The sequence below is a fragment of the Eutrigla gurnardus genome (genome assembly GCF_963514095.1).
Source record: "Eutrigla gurnardus genome assembly, chromosome: 12".
NCBI lineage: Eukaryota > Metazoa > Chordata > Actinopteri > Perciformes > Triglidae > Eutrigla > Eutrigla gurnardus.
The window spans coordinates 16,153,283-16,175,296 of NC_139926.1; the positions used below are offsets into that span (position 1 = coordinate 16,153,283).

At 39.2% G+C, this 22,014-nt stretch overlaps 2 protein-coding genes across 2 annotated transcripts in view; one reads left to right on the plus strand and one right to left on the minus strand.

Moving 5' to 3' along the window:
• The first annotated feature begins 132 nt into the window (after positions 1–132).
• uxs1 (UDP-glucuronate decarboxylase 1) lies at positions 133–20,876 on the plus strand. The gene is made up of 15 exons (XM_084023723.1): positions 133–901; positions 1,878–1,905; positions 3,292–3,340; positions 3,839–3,882; positions 7,029–7,089; positions 7,983–8,163; positions 10,468–10,572; positions 11,378–11,437; positions 12,076–12,197; positions 15,757–15,876; positions 16,322–16,365; positions 18,568–18,628; positions 18,733–18,790; positions 19,458–19,561; positions 20,108–20,876. The coding sequence occupies exons 1-15, from the start codon at positions 811–813 to the stop codon at positions 20,237–20,239; spliced, it is 1,260 nt and encodes a 419-aa protein (XP_083879849.1). The 5' UTR covers positions 133–810; the 3' UTR covers positions 20,240–20,876.
• A 146-nt stretch (positions 20,877–21,022) lies between these two features.
• Positions 21,023–22,014, minus strand: part of ecrg4a (ECRG4 augurin precursor a) — a 3,700-nt gene continuing 2,708 nt past the window's right edge. The window contains exon 4 of the mRNA XM_084023732.1: positions 21,023–21,411. Coding sequence (XP_083879858.1) covers positions 21,262–21,411 — 150 coding nt within the window. The 3' untranslated portion in view covers positions 21,023–21,261. The remainder of the gene's footprint in view (positions 21,412–22,014) is intronic.

Sequence of the window (22,014 nt, forward strand, 5' to 3'; positions counted from 1 at the left end):
TGGCGCCATCGGCATCAGTAAGCTCATACTTGTAAAACAAAACGACTATTATTATCAGAGGGGAGTCGAACGAGCGTCACGCAGTCTCCTGCAGGGAAACAGTCAGGCTGTTTAATCGAGCGATGACTTATCGCTCATCTGCCACAGTCTTCCTCGGCCCAACTGAGAGGAGCAAACTCCGGCGTGTGTGCATTTGTGCGCCCTTGAAACCAACAGCTTTTTTTATTTCCCCTTTACGTAGCTAAATATTAATGTGAGGCGAGATTCGAGTCTGTTTTTTAAGCGGCAGCTATGGACGGAACAAAACTACGCTGTCAGTTAAGTAGCTTGCTAGCTAGCCGTGGCTAGCTGCTAATGTGGTGCTAACAGCTAACCATTTGGCTTCATAGTGTTATTTGTTACTGAGGCGTCACTGCGGTTTGTGAACGTATCTTTAAGATATTCGTATGAAATGATGAGATTCAGCTATTGTAAATCTGGCCGGGGGTGACACATGTCGCTGATAAATTAGTGTGTATGTAGTTGTGAGTGTTGACACTGGTGCTGTTAGCTAACAGTGTGTGTAACAGTTACCCCTGCTAGCCACGTAAACTGCTCCTGCTTGGTGTTGACGTAGCAGGAGCAGCTAGCTTGCCTGTCCCACTGAGCTGCTGCTAGTTTACATGAATTAGAAACACCAAGTCACTGTCCTCTCAGAAAACACGACACGTCCAGAAGACCGAACTCCACCGTGGACATGAACACCCGGGTCTCAAAATGCTATAGCTGGACTTGAACGTGTTGGGTTCTGGGTCCTGTTGCATTGAGCGGATGATGAAGCGGGTCATCTGGCTGATATCAGGATTAAACAGAAGAATGATGAAGCTACTTTTTGTCCTCGCTCTGGTCGCCTACATTGCCTGTAAGTACAATAACTAAATGCCTCATCTGTATAAGTGTCACCAATTAGTGTGACTTGATTGTCATGGCAATCAAACTGTCAAATTGTGGTAGTAGTTTTAAACTGACACAACGTACTCTTTGGTGGCCAAGCCTGCATACATGTATCTCACTGGATCAGTGTCACCAGATAAGATTAACAGTTTCCTGCTCAATGTAATAAAAGCCAGACCAGAAACCTTTGTATAATCTTACAAGGGCAATAAAAAACACATCAGGTTGCAAAGCTTCATGTATAATCAAATACAAATGTTAGATAAATAGGCGATTGCAACACGCATATAATGCAGTCAGACAACCAAACACACAAGTGGCCATATCAGTGTAATTGATGATGTCATCAAGGTAAGGTCCTTCCATATGCCCAAAACAGTTGGCAATCAAATATTGCTTATATTAAATTAGTCAATAATACCAGCAAATGGACACAACACTTTTTAACTGTAAAATGACAAGCTTATTTGTTAATAGTGTTTTCACTATATTTCACAAAACCCTGCCAAATGTTGACAAAATCTGCCCAAATTTCATCTCCTGTCTTCTGCTTTTCTGGACAATCTGGCAACACTGTGCAAGACTTGGAGGATTTTGTTGGATGTAATTTGGAAAACTTAAATCATCCTACTGGATAAATATTGAAGTAATCAGGCTCAATATGAAGTTATCATGGTTATACAGTATTATTAAAATATTATTATTATTGCTTACATATTATCAGCACTATCAAATGTTAAATCGCCTACTTAATGAAAAATATAATCACCTGTGAGCTTTTAAAATAATGTCCCATGATTATTAATTTAACAAATACAGTAGATTCCCCAAATTCCTGCCAAGCTGCTCCTGTCTGTACTTTTTGTGTGAATGTGACACATTTATCCAGTTTTCATTCATCATGTTAGCATTTTGTGACAAGTTTTTGTTTTCTTCTCTTCCAGCTGTCTGGGGAACAATTACGAACATGAGGTACAGTGATTCATTTCTCTATTACATAACTGCTTATAAATGAAATATTTACCATACTGCGTGGTAAATACAGTCATGGTTCTGGGCAGAATTTTACCCAATGCAAAATTAATGTAGCCCCTGTTTATTCTATAGAATATAATGTGACCATCAGGCTTATCAAATAATGTACTGTAACACTATCCTTAATCGTTGGGCTCATATAGACTAAAGGATGTGGTATCTGCAAGATCTTGGTGTCAAATATCTAAATGTGGAAAAAACATCGTCTCTGAAATGGTTAATGCACAAAACCTTCTCATCAGAACTCAGAGATTACTTCTATGATGTAATATTTGTTTACTGAACCTGATGAGTGTGATCTTTATCAGCATGAGTCAATCTTCACCTTGATGTTGTGTAGCTTGACCCGTTTTATTGACCATTGCTGACAAGAGCGTTTGGTTCTTGGCAATTATTCTTCCTCATGAAAAAAGCTTCCCACATATGGTATTCTCTGTTGATAAAATATTAAATATTTAGAGGCAATTATAGGCCTAATAATTACGTAGTTGTAATTTTATAGCCAGATGAAACTCCTCCTATCCTGAGTGCTTGATTCTCATGATGAACTGGGACACATGCATTCGTGCATTATGCAGCACAGCAGACTGTCTCTCTCAGTGGTAGTCGAGTTGCGGTTGAGTTGGTTAAAAAAAAAAAGTAGTTAAATTAATTGATTTGGTCATGTCATTTCTCACTCTTAATGTGAGAGTAGACATGCAATGTCAAAACCAGATATATGAATAAATTAATCTGATGTTTTTTATCTAATTAAACTAATATATTTTTGTCTATGTCAAAAGATCACCGCTCTGTCTTTTCCCTTGGATTTGAAATACTGTGAGAATCCATGCAATGATTTCTATACAATTGATATTCTAATGAAAATATAAATGTGTCTGTCTGTTTAAGCTCTCATACCACGGAAGCCATCCCCTTTAATAAATCTGGCTATATTAAGCCCTTATTTGCAGTGTTGCAAATTATGAGCAGCACTTCTTTATGGTAGTGTCAGATGTGATTTTGTGCATTTTTAGCATTATTGTAACGAATAACCTTGATTTGACACGTATTACACACATTCCTGGTGCGTTTAATCAACAAAAGTAACTATAACCTCACAACTATATCAACATATACATGTTTAGATTTTGTGGTACATTATTTATACCGTGATAGTGGATTTTACTGACGTATCCCACTGTCATGGGATCAATGAGGGAGATGAGTCATGTGTTGTCAATAACGGCACGATTCAAGTCAAGAGCTATTTTCTCTGGCTTTGTGATGACTGCGGCCATCGTCTTATCCCCCCTCTCCTTGTGTTTCTTTTCCTCATCATAGATCAATACAAGAACACGGAGAAATGAAGATCGAGCAAAGAATTGATGAAGTGAGTTCGACATGTTGCAAGGCTGTACGTTTACTTTTTTTCTCTTTTTTTTTTCTCCAACATTGTAGCATGAGTATAAAAGTATCAAGTAAGTATTTTCTTACTTGAGAGTATTCAGTGTTGGGGTGACATGGAGTATGTAATATAAAACTAATTTTATGGTATATATCGGTGTAGTACATTATATTGTAAAATTAATGAATGTGAATTTGTGGTGGCTATCTTAATTTTTCAGATTTGCGACTTAATTTGTTTAATTTAATGATCATTTTCAACATGCATGAATATAACCATATAACATGAAACACAAGTATAATTTGTCAAAAAACAAAAATCTTATTAGGCATCACTCAAATGACCACCTGTGGGTGCCATGGACTCACTGCATTGAAATCCTACAAACATCACGGGCCTTTTAGATGCACCGTAGGATCAGTTTAATCTTAACTAAGCATTGACTCTCTCCTCACTTATCTCTCACTTCACAATTCACTTTAGGCTGTGGCTCCTCTCAGAGAGAAGATTCGTGATCTGGAACAGAGGTGTGTATCTCTCTTTTTTTCTTGTGTTACAAAACTTGTCTACAGGCTTGGGTTCACTGACCATTAGCGATTATTTCCACTGTCGGTATAAACATATTTTCAACTTGGTGCTCAGTAAAAGGTTAATGAGCTATTTCTTAGAATTAAAACTTTATATTAAATGTATGTTTTAACTATTTATTTTAATTATTTTTCCAGAAAACATTCTCATTTTTATTCAAAGCTAAACCAGAACACCACGTGTGTAACTACTACACCATCTAAATGGCATGGAATGAGCCTGCATTAGTGATATGTTATGTTCTTTACATAGCTTTCCCCAGTTACCAGTTGTTTGATATTCTAAGATTAGAAGTAATGTGACTTCCAAAGGCTATCCATGAATGAAGCCAATAATGGCTGTTCTGTTGCCGCTGCTGGAGGCACATACATTTTGCTTGATTATTTGTCATTTTAATGCCTTGGATGCTAATGAGACAAAAATGTAAAGCCACTTGTTTACATGGCATCCGTGGAATCTTGTCCCTACGGTGTGCTGATTTTATAAACGTATAATATGCCACATGACTAGAAGGTCCTTTCAAAGTAACATTGGTGAGGCATTTAATATATGAATGCTATGAGTTTGCTTAATTACATCTTGGACTTTTTTTTATTGTTGGTTTGGCTAATGTTTATCAGGTTTTATAATAATGGATTGGATTTATATGGCGCTTTTCAAGACACTCAAAGCGCTCTGACAGGGTTCTGGGTTCCATTCATTCACACACAGTCATACCGGTGGTAGTAAACTACGATAGTAGCCACAGCTGCCCTGGGGCAGACTGACGGAAGCGTGGCTGCCATTCAGCGCCTACGGCCCCTCCGACCCCCACCTCAAACATACAGCAGTCATACACATTCACACGAGGCAAGCTGGGTGACGTGTCTTGCCCAAGGACACAACGACCATGACACAGTGACAAGGGCGGGGATTAGGGCTGCAGCTATCGATTCTTTTTGTAATCGATTAATTTAGCACTTTATCGATCGATTAATCGAGGAATCGGATAAAAAAAAATTGCGTTTTTAAACAACCAAAACAAATAATGCATAACGAAAATGATGTGGCTGTAAAATGATCAAGCATTTCTAAAAAAAATAAACAGAGGTATTCATTCCAACTCCAAAATTTGGCTCCAAAACTAAGCCCATTTATTAAGTGCCAGTGAGAATTTAACAACAATACAGTTAAATCAACTTGGATAAAACATGGATAACATTTAATACAAACTTAAATAGTAAAGGCCATTTGGCCTTGGTTTTGTTTGCTTAATACAACATTACAAAAAAAGGATTGCACCTTCTGCAAATTACTCACCTGAGAACAAAGAATGAATATAACATATTAAGCCAAACAGGTACACAATGTGTACAATTTATAAAAATAAATGTAAATAAAACAATTGTATATAGTGTACTTCTTCTGTGCCATTTATGTATTTAGCTTTCTCTATCACTACAGTAACTGTTTGACCGTTCTTTTCTCTGCTTTGAACTCCTCCGTCCGTTTGGGCAAACACAACAACTCACGGCCAAGCGTAAATCAGGCTTTCCGATTGGCTGTAAAAGCTGCTACGGGAGCCAATACGAGCGTCCGATGCATAAACGTAACTCTATACGTCACTAGCAAGATGGCGGATGAGAAGTGATCGATATACATAAACAAAACGGAGAAATGCGCCACGGAGACGAGGAGACATCTAGTCACACATTTTACTACTTTACGCATTCGTTTTGTTGTCAGAAATAAATCGCTCACATGGGCAAGCAGGATACCGTTGTTTAGCCCCGTTTCTCTAGTTTAAGAGGGGAAAAAAACGCATGTTTCTAGCGCAAACCATTACGGAGTTATGACGCTCTAAAAACAACATGATATTTTGTAGCGTATACGCTACAATGGGTCTCAGAGGGTTAAAATCAGCGAACATCAATGTAAAGGTTTAGGCTACGTTACCTTGTTTCAGCGACTCTTGGTGAAACAGCATGTGGATGTTTTCGATTCAGATGTTGAATCATTGACGTCGTACTGCAGTGGTAAGCCAGGTCTGCTTTGCAGTAGACACACTGCACCTTGTTCTCTTCCTCCTTCAATATATAATGATCCCAAACTTTTGATACTCTCTGTCGTTTACGGACATTCTGAGTCTGACTTTCCGCCATCGCACCGAATAAATTCAGAATGAATGACCGTGTATGACGCGCTGGTGTGCTTCCTGAACAACGGTCCGTGTGGAACAATCAGATCCCTGCACATAGGCGCGTCATAGGAATTTAACGAGGCTTCGAGGCAGATGTTTTGCCTCGAGGAATTTTCATAATCGAGTTAATCGAGTAACTTGATGAATCGTTGCAACCCTCCGAACATTGGCCAACCCGCTCTACCAACTCGCCACAGTCGCCCCAATGATAATGTTTTACTCATAAATGAATTCAAGGTATCTTGGTAGAGATGCACTGATGTCAGTATCTTTTCATACACGTACTTGTACACATAAAATATCTGATACGTACCCACACAAGACCACTACGGTAACGTGATGTTAGTCATTTTAGACATATAAGCAGCCCACTTGCAACGATAACCCAATGAACAAAGAGGTTTAATCCATCAAAACAGGCAGTGTGCATTGTCATGCAGACATGCAGCTACTAAAGGCAAGTACTTAAATGTAAGATCTTGTACTTGGTCTGAAAGTATTATTGGTGCATTCATCCATCATCCCTAAATCATCAATCCAAATTATTAACCACATTTTTTTGACTGAAACAGTTAAACTTTTTGTGATATAAAATTATATGAAGAATATAATTTAATGTAAAAGGTTGTGAATTAAAAGTCACCCACACATTGTCAACATTTTATAATGTAATACAATAAGACACCATATTGCTTCAGTGCCTGCTAACCAGCACCTATATCTAGTTTCTCAGGCAAAGCAATTCACTTGTGGCCGCTATTATGAGAGCAGAGCGTTCAGAATAATGCAGTGAAAGCCTGATTATTTATTATTCAAGAACTGGATTTACATGTATCAAATTGCTGTTATTTATTTTCTTTCTGATGGAGTTTTTCTTTCCTTCTTCCTCCTTCTCTCTCTCTCTAGTTTTTCTCAGAAATACCCACCTGTGAAATTCCTGTCAGAAAAGGATCGGAAGAGAATTTTGGTACGTGACGATCGCAATTTCAAATAACTATCACATTCACTCCAACACTGAGTCGAGCCACTTTGGCAGCACTTTTGTTGGAGGGATGGATGATATGATGTGCAAACAGCAGAGCATTAGGCATCATGTCTTCCACCGTTACTCTTGAGGTGCAGGCTCAGGTTGCAGAGGTGCTGAAGCACACCACACAGTTGGTGAGCGCATGCGTTCAGCACTCATGGGCTGAAGCCATCTGGTCCGGTAGCCTTTCCCAGGCGAAGTCTCTCCAACTCTCTCTTCAACAGGCTATATAGAGATTTAAACTCCAACCTCAGCTCTAATCCTCTCTAATCTCTAAAGGAAACCTAAACATAAGAATTTGATTAGTAGAGCATGTACAAGTGGTGCACATCGTCAGATTAAGTGCTGCCCTAGAGGATCAGTTCTGGCAAACAAAGCCCTTCAGATGTCCTTTAAGACACTTGCAGCTGTTTTCACATGTATTTTAACGAAAAATCAGTTCTTACACAACTTGGGTCTTATATGTATCCTATGGAAGGGAGTGTCAGTCAATCTGTCCGCCTCTTTGGTTCAGACAGAATTATTGCTACTTCTATTTGATTCAACTTTAATTTTGGCATAATTATTATATGAACAAATGTCTCGCGTGTAAGTAGTTAAATGCAACTCTGCTGTCAGCACAGTTCAATCCGATGGACAAGTAGTTATTGCACACCTCTGATGTTTCCTGTCTCTCTCCAAATAAAAGTATAAATGGACCCCAAATGATCTTTAGATTACAGAGCACCACCAGACCTGGGACCAGCTAGTCTCCTCTACCAAGAACCCCACAGCGCTGTGTCAGTGCAATATCCTTTACTGATGTTATCATACATGTGTGTTTTTTTCACAAGATCACTGGTGGGGCTGGATTTGTGGGTTCCCACCTGACTGACAAGCTGATGATGGATGGCCACGAGGTGACGGTGGTGGATAACTTCTTCACAGGAAGGAAAAGGAATGTGGAACACTGGATCGGCCACGAAAACTTCGAGCTCATCAATCACGATGTGGTGGAGCCTCTCTATATTGAGGGTGAGCAAAAGAGTAAATGTGGAAGGAGTTTGCTTTTACTGTTGAGGATCCAACATTATGACAAGTCTGTTCAGAGCTAACTAAATGTGCACATTTGAGACATATTTCTACTTTAATGAGAAAAATCTTCTGCCGTCACTGTGCTTGTAGGTGTAAATGTACTGCAAGAAGGCATTAGTACAGTAAAAGTTAGACGAGTTGTCAAACTAGTTAAATTGTGCTTCATGCCAGGAATTCCTGGCTTTTACTACACATTAAAGTAGTAGATGTCCAATTATCTTATAACATGGATGGAAATCCCTGGTATTATGTTTCTGCCTTTTAGAAAGTGATATAAAAAATGCTTGAGCAATGAAATCTAGTGGATCAGAAGTGGGTTGGAATGTTGGCTTTTCATTAGAAATAAAGTAATTAATATACGCAGGCCATGAAACATTTCAGCTCTTTTTTATTTTTAAGGTTTACTATGTAAATAATGTTCATAGTTTTGTCTCAGTGTACCTCTGTCAAAAATATGGGAAATTATCTGTAATATCTGCAACAATTCATTCGATGAATCGATGAATCGATTGTCAGTCCTATAGATTCTACTAAATCGATCTGCTACAATAAATAAATAGAATGAATCGTTTTGGCTTCACCAATAATCAATATAAATGCATTTAATCGGATTAATCGTGATTCTTACTTATGATTAATGTTTTAATACCTTTAAGACACTGAGCATATTTTAATTACATTTTTGTATTCAGCATAAAATATTATGCAGATTTACTTTTTTATAGAATAAATGTTATTTTTTCACCTTTCAGAAGAATACAGATAGTCTTACTCACATTATTGCATGTTTATTTAATGGATATAGAATTTTGGTTACAAGTTACTGAATCGAATCGTGGTTTACAGAATCGAATTGAATCGAATCGTTACAAAAAAAAGAAATTGTCCTTGAATCGAATCGCCAACTACTGTATCGTTAATCGAATCGAATCGCTGCAAAGCTAAAGATTCACACCCCTAGCGCGCGCACACACACACACACACACACACACACACACACACACACACACACACACACACACACACACACACACACACACACACACACATACAGCGCCACCGAATCTGATTGTGAGATTTTGATTTGGCCATTTCTGAGGCTGTAAGTATGTAATATTGGATTTTATATTATTGTACACTATATACTAACTGGATATATTATTCAGTGTAGTATTTTTTTATACTTCAAGTGTATTGTTGTTAGAGAGGATCCATGTCAGTTTAAGGTTTGGTCAGGTTGGAATTTAATTATTTAGTGTAGAAAGGATGTCTTATTTTAGTAAGCTTTCCACACTGCCGCCATGTTGTCACAGTGTAACATTTTCTTTCTGAGGGGTTTGTCCTTCACATGTATACATGTATAAAGTCTTTACAGACGTGGATTCCAGCATCAGCTTTCTGCTGTAAGAGCAAAGCTGGTGAAATCATGTTTATCCAACTTCATACCCTGAGACGCTGCCCGGCTTTCTCGTATACATGGTGTTTAAGAAATTGGATTACTGCAGAAAGCTGATAGGTATCCACTCACTGAAGTGCATGATTACTCCCAGACGCCATTGAGCTTGGGCCAAGCCAGACACTTATGTACTTATGTATACAGAGAGAGATTGATCCAAAATGCTTTTACCTTCATTCATCTCAATTATTGATTGGTCAATGTTTGTTCATCATTCTAGTTCTGCTAAGAAAATAATCATCTGTAACTATCTTCTTGAAAGGCAAATGCCACATCCTGCTTCTGAAAAATGTTTTACAAAGCAGTCATTAAAAGCAATTCAGATGTACAAATTGCTCTCAGCTAGTGGTCGACCGATTCTGGGTTTTACAATGTATCCTGTTTTTGTTAACATGTTTTACGTTGCATCTCTGTGCACGTGATCTGATAAAATACAACAATTTAATTAATAATAACAACAACTGAGACACAAAATTGCTATAGGGGGTGGGACCCACTGATGCCACAGAGCCTCACTTCAGATTCGGGGTGTAAGCGGAGCTGGACCGGTTCATTCATTCATTCATGCTGGAGAGGGGCCCAGTGGCGCTCCAGTATATTTAGGAGCTATAGGTCAGTTCGTCAGTTGAATCAAACATCACACGTTCACAAGGTGATATAATATGTTCCCCTCTGTAACACTGTATGCAACCTTGGAGTAGGAACTAAGACATTTCCCAACTACAAGAAAGTTGATTTTGTTGTCTGTTTCAATATGAGACTATTTGTGTTTCTCCTGCTCTTTACAGTGGACCAGATCTATCACCTAGCTTCTCCAGCCTCTCCTCCGAACTACATGTACAATCCCATCAAAACACTCAAGACCAACACCATTGGTACTCTTAACATGCTTGGTGAGTACTTTAAGTGCACTCTTCCCTTATGTGACTTCACAGAAGAATCTCAAAAACAAGCTTTCATAATAACTTCCAAGTCTCAATCGAATTCTTGTTTCACTTTCTTAAGAGCACTCTAATGCATTTTTAAACCACAGAAAAAAATCCCCCCAGCTAAAGTAGTAAGAGAAACGAAACTCAGAAAACTCTTTTGTCCAGGCAGCTGCTTTCAGTCTAGCCAGCAAAATACTTTATGCAGTACAAGAGAGGCAATACCTCGTCTTGTTACTTTGCTGTCTGAGTGTTCAAAATATGGCACCAGAGTCTTGTGTTAATAAACAACTAAAATGATGAAGAATTATGATGAGAAGCACAAACAGGCTTCCCTCTCACTAGCATCTAATTTTAGGGCATTTCAGAACATCCCAGTGAATGACTGCTTACTGCAGATTGTCAGAGTACTGTATAAATATTAATGTTTTTAGATTGTTTTATATTTATGTTAAGACATTGAGGAAAAAATGCCTAGGCAGTGTGTGCTATCTTACGTCTGTCTATTCTTTGTATTTACCGGTACTTAGGTGTAAGGCCAGGTTTCATCCTTTATCTCCTTTGTTTCTTGCAATAGAAGACTTTTCTCCTGTTGTTCAAGGAAAAGAGTCAAAAATTGCCTGATAAAAAGCTGCAAAAGCCATCAGTGCGCTCCAGTCCCCTTTTCCTCCTGGGGTTGTTTGCTTACCTTGAGCTAAGAGGTGCCTCGCTGCTGGAAGATGCACAGAGAACATTGCAGTAACTGTTCTCACTGTGTTGTTTTCTCTCCAAGGTTTGGCCAAACGCGTGGGTGCCAGACTTCTCCTGGCTTCTACTTCTGAGGTTTATGGAGGTAAGGCTGGGGCCTCCCGTTCACCTTTGAATATTCTGGTGCCGATTCTGCTTTCCAATTACTTTTTGTGTGGTAATTGGTTCATTTTATGCAATTCTTTAGGCAAGATGCATGTGTAGTTGCTGCAACAACAAGCCTCACAACACAAATTTAGTTTAAAAACACCTCTGAAACATTGATTAATGTGCTAAATCTAAATGTTAGCATTTCTGACACTACATTTCTTCATAATTTGAAGAAGGCAGCAATCTGCCACAACTGGCCTCTGTGATCGCTTTTGGGGTTTAATTGTAGTCGCAAACAGCTGCAAAACAAAGTGATGATTTGTTGAAGCCTCTCGGCAGCAAAGCAGCAATCCTTGTTTAAGAGACAACATTTATGACCACAAATTACTATCTATACTCACACTCACTCATACACACTAGATATTTCTGCCAAGCAATCAAAGAGAGAGTCGTGTTATTACCCTGAAACCCAGTCATACAATGGCAGGTCAGCCATTCATTCTCTACTCTAATCTGTTGAGTGCTTAAAAGCAGCTGAAATGCTCACATGCTTGTGTCAATCTACAAGATGAAGAGCAGGCTGTTCCAGATCCCTTAGCCTTTCCATGTGTCTGAAAGACGTTTGTTTTCCAGATCCAGAGGTACACCCACAAAATGAGGAGTACTGGGGCCATGTGAATCCAATCGGTCCTCGAGCATGCTACGATGAAGGGAAACGTGTAGCAGAAACCATGTGTTATGCCTACATGAAACAGGTATCGTGACTATACACTATACATTGCATTTGAAATAATACCAGGTTTCAGAGACGTTATTTGTTTTTATTTAATTGGCGGTCACATAAGACTGTGACTTTCATCAGTAAAAGGCTTTAGAGCAGCTACTCCAAAATACCTTTTGGCACTTCCACAAACTGAAGACACAAAGCTAAAGGCTTTAAAAGTGAGCGCTCTGCTTTTTGTTTAAATTGGCAGATTTAGCAGAATTCTGAATTGCCTGTGAATTTTTATTCCTCGTTAGTAATAAATGTGTTTTATCAGGAATAAATAAAATGCGTTACTGGGAAGCTTATGATGGGAATAGGCCTTTTTTCAAAATACTCAAGATAAATCAATTAATCAAGTCTGTTTCTATGCATATTCCCTTAAACATCATTATTGGGATATTTTTATCGGGGTTTTTTTCTGTTGTGACTTGATTGACACCAGCCTTTAATGATCAGATATGATTGACTTCTCTTGCCTTTCCCCCAGGCAGGTGATATTTATTTATCTGCCTCGTCTCCTGCTCCTCCTCAACTGCTCATTATTTTTTTCACACTTGCTGGCAGAATTCTTGGAAATAGACTGCTTTCAATATTCAGATGTCAGTCTTTTGTTCACAGGGACGAGAATATCACTCATTACATCTATTGCCCAGTCATGTAATCGAAATTCATTAACATTTAAAAGCTGATGAGTGTATGTAATGTAGAGGGAAAAGCATGTCTCCTGCTCCTCATATTGAAGGCAAACATTATAAAGATGGAAAACTGTGGATCATTTAACTTATGATTGCTAGTTGATATGATGCAATTTAACAAAATCAAAATATAAATAAAACTAAATAACTTGTACAAGGAAATTATGATCGAGGTAACAGAAATGCTCTGAATCGATGTCCGAACAATTTTTTTCAGTTTTATTGCAAATTAACTAAACTTGACTAAACCTGTAGAAGAGCATGAAGAGCAGCGGCCATGTTATTTACTTTCTTTATTTTGGTCCATCATGGCATCTGCCTCCTCATTATATGAAATGAATATATACAGGTGCAGATGTTTTTGATTATACATTTACTCTCAGCTCCAGAAATATGCTTCAAAGACGGTGACACATCTGCTTTAATTAAATGTGCATAAAATTAAAGAGTGGCGAGTTATTCATTTGGCAGCTAGAAGACTAGAAGACTAACTAGCTCGCCGGCACCAGTATCGGTGTTCTAACTGATGCTGGTGGTGTTGCTTTGTGAAACTACAGGGTTTTGATAAGTGTTACCTTGACATGAGTTCGTCCCATCATTCAACATCAGGGGAGCTGGGCAGGTTGCATACAAAGTCCGGCCGCTCTCCCAAACATTTCAACCTGTCACTCATATCAACTGTATACATCTGCGCCGCAAAGGTGGAACATGACGTTCCACCTTTGACATGACGTTACACTTGCAGGGCCAATATGACTCGGTTAGAACATAAATTTAATAACATTTTGTGCATTTTTATACATCCAATATACAACAACCTCGTTAACACGGAGGCAAACTGGCATACATAAGAGACTTATTGAAATTATTTAGCAATCTGGAGCCCGTGAAGGCCAAAGGTGAGTTATGTTTAACCAGTTTCTCGCTTTCACTTGATGATTTATGACCGCAGACAGCGTTGAGCCTGTTCATTAATTTGTGTGACGTTTGGTAGCATTTTCATCAAAGCCGACTTTAATGCCATATCTGCTTCATTTTCTAGGGATCAGTCTTTATTAGAATCTATGCACACTTCTATTCCAACATGGATAGTGTGTGTATGAAAGTTTAATGACCCTACTGCAATGTGATGGTCCATTAGGATATGTAACATGCCAGTCACATATCATTAGCTCGGCAGTAGATGGACAGGATTTAAGTGGCAAACAAAATAATAACCACCTCCCTGTGTGGTGGCAAGCAATATGATTATAGCGACTGGATAACATTCATTGATTCAAACTGTTATCATTAACATAGTGCTTTTCAATTCATTGCTTTTTAAGTACTTGTTATTGTTAATCAGTATTGGTGTTAACCTTTAAATTAGCTGCATAGGCCTTGATGTGCACACACAGGAACACACACACACGCACACACACGCACACACACACACACACACACACACACCAACTTATACATTTTCACACACCTTCCAAGAACACCTCTTCATGTTGTCCTCATTGTGTCCTCCTCCTTCACCGTACTGAATATATTTCTGGGCTGCGACCATCTAAATTCATGTTCCACATTTTCCAAAAGAATAATCTCCATAATGTCCATGTTTTATTCATTTTATATGACCTAAAATGCATTGTATGTATGTATTGATGCACAAGGTTGACTTATGAAGGTCATAGATTTTTCAGAAAGGTAGAGTTTTACACATCTGTGCGATCAGTGCGAGCATGTAGTCGGCCTTATTTAACAATTTCTTATGTATGTACCGTAGATGACCAAATAATCGCCCGCGTGCAAATACGCGCCTGTGCTCTAATAGCCGCCGGGGGTCCGACCTCATTTGGCATAATAAACGCCGGTTCAATTAAACGCCCGGGCGATTAAGTGTTTACCATAGTCTTGCACAGAAAACAAAAGTTTTTTTTAACAGCACTTCACCGGCTCTCACCTCTTCTGTCAGTCAGCCCCTCCTCTCGCGCTCTCTCTCTCTCTCGCATGCAGGCGCGCGCCCACACACACACAGACACACAAACACAGGCGCGCTAGACTGAGGGATATAGGGATATAGATAAATGCGCTAATGTACAGTGTTGAAATTACCGCGATCGACCCCCCCTTCCGTTATCATTCATAACACTGCTCTGATCAGCTCCCTGTGTCGCGGTAACACAGACAAACTGTCTTTGTATTTATTGTCTGATGTCAATAAAGATGCGTCGGGGGGGAAAAGTAGTTTTGTTCCAGTGGTGCTATGGTGAGCTCCTTGTTCTTTGCATGATGGTCTGGTGCTGCTCATTGCAAAAATAAATTGTAGCCTGTTGCAAATACGCGCCTGGTTCTTATAAACGCCTGGGCTCCAAGTCGATTTAGCATATTAAACGCCCGGGCTACTAAATGGTCATCTACGGTATGTATTTATGTATGCATGTCAATATGCCACGTGTCATACTTGCCTGGTGTTTATGATCCGCTTCAAATGCAAAGAATATTACTAAACCACTAAGTTGGGGCAAAGGGGCTAATTTGATGTTAAAAGGCTACCAAAAAAAGTGTCATGTATTTGTGTATTTCCAAGTGACACCATCTTGATTTGCACACATTGTCACTTTCAGCCAGTTTGTCGTTGTCATCCAGATTAGTGTTAATAGTTATTAATTCATGCTTACATATTATTCAAGAACTACTGAAATCGGGTTTCGTATTCCCTTGATGAAAATCCAAATGGAATATACGTTACAGAATGCAGGATAATAAAATGAGCTATCGGCATTAAAGATAAACATTTATAAACAAGAGCAACAAAGTAAATAAATGACTAATATGTCGCCTGCTTTCTTGTTTCTTTGCTCACAGGAAGGAGTAGAGGTGCGGGTGGCGAGAATCTTCAACACGTTTGGGTCGCGTATGCACATGAACGATGGACGAGTCGTCAGTAACTTCATCCTGCAGGCTCTGCAGGGAGAGCCGCTCACTGTATGTATTTCAACATGTTTATTAGCTGCTTGAGACACACTTCTCTCAGGGTAGTTTTCTTTTCAGTGCTACTTGCATTGGAAGCTTGTACACACTGAATTAGTCTCAGTGTTATGATGATCAGTTACTGTTTAATTGAGTCAGACACTTAAGTGTTCCTAATCTGGAGTAATAATAAGGAGTAAATATAAATATGTTTTAATAGCAATAGATTTTGATGCACAAAACTGAAAATAAGAGTTTAAGAAGGGAAAAGTTAAACAAGACAAGTTTCCAAGATTCCTGTAAAAGTAAAAATCGAAAATGATCTCTCTAATAAATTGATCCTGTCCAATGCCAAAAATAATTGAATAAACTAAATATTTTGCGCATGGTAACACATATTCATATCCCTCAGTATGTGAATATTGTAGAGATTATTATCCATTTTCTGTTGTTGTTCTAGGTTTATGGTACTGGGTCCCAAACAAGAGCCTTTCAGTATGTAAGGTAAGATTGATCAATTAAACCCGTTTTCTCCTCATCAATACCGAGTATTTGTCACAGAGAATCTTTTGTTGTCCAGTCACCAATTATGTAACAATACATTTGTGATATAATTAATAATATATAATGTTCTAGTGCTGTTATATAGTATAGTTTAGTGTTAGTTGTTACTTCAGTAAAGACAAACTAATTAATCTTTTTCTGGTGTTAGTAAGTATATCAAAGGTTTTTGTGGATGATGACGTCTACGTGGACTCATCAGTTTGGATTAAGGTCGAGAAGTGAATTACATTGGACTTTTGAAGTTCATAATTATATACCAATACCAGCCTGCTTTGCTGCCTTGAAGCAATGTTTATATGTGGCCGGTTAAAGGGCTGCTGTTGGTTTGTGTCCAGGTGATAAAGAGAATAATTTGATCAGGCTGATTGGGAGAGATCAGAGAGACGCACCATTATCGCTCCGAAGCATTCACCTGCCGCCCTGCATGACTTTCACATTGTGTAAACAGTGAAGTCAACTCTGAGAAAAGCTGAAATGATTTCATTTACGGCATTTACATTTCTCTATCTCAACGATCAGGAGACACACAGGAGAGAAGGTAGAGCTGAAGGAAACAAAAGCAGAGGAAATTATATTCTTCTTCTTCTTCGTATATGCTACATTTTAATTAAGAATGCTTTACTTTAGTCAAATGTATTTTTTTTTAGCCAAGAACATTTATGAAATGACAGTAACCACAATTTAATTTGTTACTAACTTTTTTCAGTTCACTGAGAAAAGTTAGTTTATAATGACATTTAAACTGTCTACTGAGGATGGGTTCATCCAAGGACTTTTAAGGGAAGTAAATGTCAGATTGGTATCATTTTGAAGATAACTTCACAGTCACTGTGGGAGAAGAGAGAACACAAAGGTTTATTTTGGTGAAATGCATGTTGGGTTCAATGTCACACAAATTTTCAGATAGCATGTCTATATTTTTAGGGCCATGTATGTACGTGGTATGTGTAGCAGAGGTGGGTGAGCTGTGCGTATTATTATACCACACCAAACTATGTTTTGTTCTATGTTGTCTATTGCCTCTTATTTTACCTTTTATGATCAGTTGCTGACAAACAATGTAGCATTTAATTGGCTTTTTATTTTTTATTTTTTTAATGGAGATACTAAGAACAAATGTTTCCTGAAGGCTGTGGCATCGGCGTGTGAGTGTGTTTGAATGAGCACTGAGATAAGAGCCTAATTAGGGTTTGGCACCTTTTTACAGCAGCCTCTGCTGTCAGTATGTGAATGTCTGATAGGGAGAATGTTGACGTGTAACGTAAAGTGCTGCGAGGGGTTGCAAGACTACAAAAGGAGCCGTATAGATGCAAGTCTTGCCGTCACCACAGTGCACTCTCACCATTAACCACAAACCGGTGTGAAAGATGGATGTGTAAGAAGGCCAGATTAACAAAGGCAAAAGGAGCCCACATGCTCCTACGGCTCCACTCTAACAAGAAGATGATGAATACTTTGGGGTACTTTTTTATAAATGTATCTGTAGAAATGTTGAGGGCACACTTTTTCTGACAGCTATGATTAACTAATTACCGGTAACTAAAATCTACAGTTCCCTAAATTAGGATGAGAAGATTCTCAAAAGACCATTATATTACTTGTATTTTGTTTATTAAATATATTATATGCAAATTCAGCATGGCTATTTAAGCATTTTAGTGAGAAACAATGAATGCAAACAGAACTTTTGTTTGTTTAAAGCATACTTAACTCCACAGGTCATCTTTAACTGGCCCGCTAGCCCCTGAAATGTGGAGGAATTCAGATTTGAACAAAACCTTCCAGGCAGATAAAATGACGACATTAAACAGTTTTTTTTAATATTATAATATTAAGTCTACCCTCGGTATATCAGGTATACGTGCATGGATGCAAATTTGACATTTGGGCCAAAGTAGAGCTTACTGATGTGGATGCGGTGCAGTGACGGGGATTAGATTTTCATAATTAACGTGCATCCACTATCCCCCCTGACCTGCGGGAGGAAATTGCTCGGCTTGTATCAAATGCTTTGTAGAAAGTGGCTATTATATGAAATGTATTGTCTTACATGTATGTTCATGGTCACGCAGTGTCCGTCATGCGAAGCAGAGCCACCGAGTGAAAGATAATCCATTTGAATGTCTCTGATTTGTTTCCCAGTGATCTGGTGAACGGCCTGGTGTTGTTGATGAACAGTAACATCAGCAGTCCAGTCAATCTGGTGAGTTCACCACACCCTGTTTTGTTTCACATATTAAAATGGCAGGTGAATCAGCATATGTCTCATGACATTGGTGTAATATAAGTTATGAAATCGTTTTGCAGGGTAACCCGGAGGAACACACCATCTTGGAGTTTGCTCAGCTCATCAAAAGTCTCGTCGGTGAGACGTCCCATCACTCAATATTGTCATTCTGTGCGTCTCTGAAAACTCTTGCCATCTCAGTCACCCCAAAAATACAAAATATATATTTTTCCTCTTACCTGTAGTGCTATTTATCTGTCTAGATTGCGGCCTGAGTTACTCCATAATATATATAAAAGTGTACATAAATAAATTTGAAAAACTCAACAGCAATCTTTCCAGAAATCAGGACCCGGTTACTCAAGATGATCTACAATTGTGAGCAGTCTGGACTGATGAATTGGACTATAAGGAAAATTAAAAATATGCATTTATGATTTGGGTGTAAACTGTCCCTTTTAATATCCTTATCCTACTTTAATTGTCCTATTTTCTGCTCTGTCTTTCCCATTCTTTCTCAAAGGTGCCGTTATGTATCTTTGTCACGATCAAAGGTTGCGCTGGAAATAACTTTGCTAGATGAATAAATATGAATGGTAAAGACGAATACAAATACATGAAAGGGAAATAGCAGGCTGCCCAAACACAGCTGTGTTGATCGAGCAGTTGTAGGTCCAATAGCACATCTGGCAGAGTGATAGGATGCGCATGAAACCACCACAACACACATCATCAGAAGTATGAAATGTAGTTGTAAGAAGAAGACTAACAATATGTCCTCCTCTCTGTCCACACACTCTCGCAGTGAGCCGAAGTCAGATCCAGTTCCTTCCAGAGGCCCAGGACGACCCACAGAGGAGACGACCTGACATCCGAAAAGCCAAGATGATGCTCGGCTGGGAGCCCGTGGTACGTGTGACACTCCACAGACCTGAAAACCAACTGTAGACAGACTGAGAACCAGAACTTTTATCCCCGTGTGGTGTAACAATCCTGATCATCAACAATGTGGAGCCTCTCGTTCTTTCACTGCTCAGAAATGTTGCGCTGTAGATTCACAATCAATGAGATTTTTGTAATATCGCAGATACTGACTACGACATTCTGTATCTGTTTGCATATTTCATATTTTGAGATGGAATTTCAATGCAGTGGATGACAAGTAATCAGTATTTACAGTTTGAAGTCCATCATGTGTCAATGAAACTGATCGATGAAATCCACGTTGATCATTTTATTTCATTATCTTGAAGTGAGTCCAGCTCGTTAAGACAGATTGACTTAGAGGGCAAACACTGGGATATTCAAGGATAATTTACAAAGAATATTATTGACTGACGTGCATTACAAATGTATCAGTATATTAATGTAGGTGAGATATGGTATTTTCGTTTGATGCTGTTTTAAGTCGGTGCCAGTATCTTTATGTTGTATCTATTGTGGCTGGGTGGACAGGTGCCCCTGGAGGAAGGCTTGAACAAAACTATCCAGTACTTCAGCAGGGAACTGGAGCACCAGGCCAACAACCAGTACATCCCCAAACCCAAAGCCGCCCGCATGAAGAAAGGAAGACCCAGACACAACTGAGGTCAGCTTTCCAGCCACAGACTCTCCCAAAACACAGAAGGATGTTGAGACTCCTACGAGGACCCTTGAAGAGCAACTGTTTGCACTCTGAGAATATGGTGTCTTTTTTTTTTTTTTGAGAAGCAGAGACAACTTTCTTGTTAAAAAGTGTTGTGTTGCCTTGAGTTGGATCTGCAGCTGCACTTCAGGATAAGGGCTTTCCATATCGGAGCACGAGTGTTGGATGGACAGGCTTGAATCAAAAAACAGAAATTTGAGACAAGAAATCTGAAACCCAGCTGGGGTTGTTTTTTTGTGAATTTGTGCTTTTGCTATTTAAATTCCAGACGTGACATTCTTGGTCAGTGCTTTGTGTTTCTTTTATCAGTTTAATGGTGTTTTGTCTCCGGGGATGAGCTACCTGATTTTGTTTTTCCCCTCTGGATGTTTTGTCCTCTTATCAGTGGCGTGTAAACACACTGACTGTTCATGCAGCGCACTGCAGGACTGGGCAGACCCTCTAGTAAGACTGTTACAGCCTCATTACACACGTTTGTCAACACGTCATTGTGTTCCGCTTTGTGAAATCTCCTGTCAGGATGTGCGTTATGAATTTCAGATGAAGATGCTATTTTAATAAAATATTTCCAATATTTTGCATATGATATAATTAGGGAAGGCTGTGTGTGCGTGTGTGTGTGTGTGTGTGTGTGAGACGGGTTTCTACTATTGTGTCGTGGAAGTGAGAAAGCAGGGGACTTGGGCAGTTTATAATTTTATTTACATAATCTAGTGATAAAAAAAGAGCCAGATGTCAGATTTTAACAGTATTTCATACAAATCAGTTGCCTCAAAGTGTTACTTGTAAAAATGTAAATAGCACACGTGATTGTTTTTTTGCCGTCGTTGAGTGTCGCCTCTGCTCTATAATTAACATCTGGGGGGAGCTGAGAAAGAGTTGAGCTCACACTGCCAGAGCAGCTGTAGAGTACTTGGACATTTGACAACTGCGCGACACGTGTAGAACTATCAGCCGATCACAGTTAATAGTAGTCGTAGTTGACATTGGCGCCGTGCCTGTAGGAAGAAGAGTCGCGCGGGCCGATGGGGGCGTTTTCGTCATAGTGGTGTTGACGGCCCTGGTCGTTGGCGCGAGCGTGGTCCATCCAGTACGACAGGTCGGTCTCGAGCCTCTGGGGAGGAAGAAGGCACCAACAGATGTGGCTTGTTAGGAAACTCAGCCTCAACAAATCTCACACTAATAAGACAGAGGCTGCTGATAAGGTGTCAGCAGGCACAGCTGTGGCAAATGGATTTGCATGAAATGCAATCGTTGAAAAGGCCAATGCTTTCACATCTTTGGCCTTTTAAGGATGCAACAGCAAACGCGATACAAGGTGTTGTGAATGGCACTGTGTGAAGACGGCGTGGTGGGGTTTTTTTTGCTCTCGATATCTGTCGTCCCTCTATTCCTCGCTCTCCCTGGTGAATTCTACATGACAGTCACTGACCTGACAGAAACCTGGCCCGTAAGTGGGATTGTGTGAGAGGGAATTCATGTATTGCCAAGTATTCAGTTCCATGCTTGTATTTATTCATTCAGTCAGACGGCGACATTGTGTGAGGATAACTGTGCCTTTTGAAATAATTATCTTGTGGAGATCAGACAAGACCGCAACGGCTTTGTCGCTCCCACATTTTTGTCATCCACATGTCTGACAGATATAAAGATCCAGATTACTACATTTTCATTGTCTGTTTCATCTGTGTTTGTGTTTCTTATTTGTGTGTTTTGC

Bases quoted from the DNA above. Each gene is read 5' to 3' on its own strand.
- uxs1 (XM_084023723.1), top strand. From the start codon at position 811: ATGATGAAGCGGGTCATCTGGCTGATATCAGGATTAAACAGAAGAATG. The intron at 902-1,877 runs GTAAGTACAATA...CTTCTCTTCCAG, and splicing joins TCTGGTCGCCTACATTGCCT to CTGTCTGGGGAACAATTACG. The intron at 7,090-7,982 runs GTACGTGACGAT...TTTTTTCACAAG, and splicing joins AGGATCGGAAGAGAATTTTG to ATCACTGGTGGGGCTGGATT.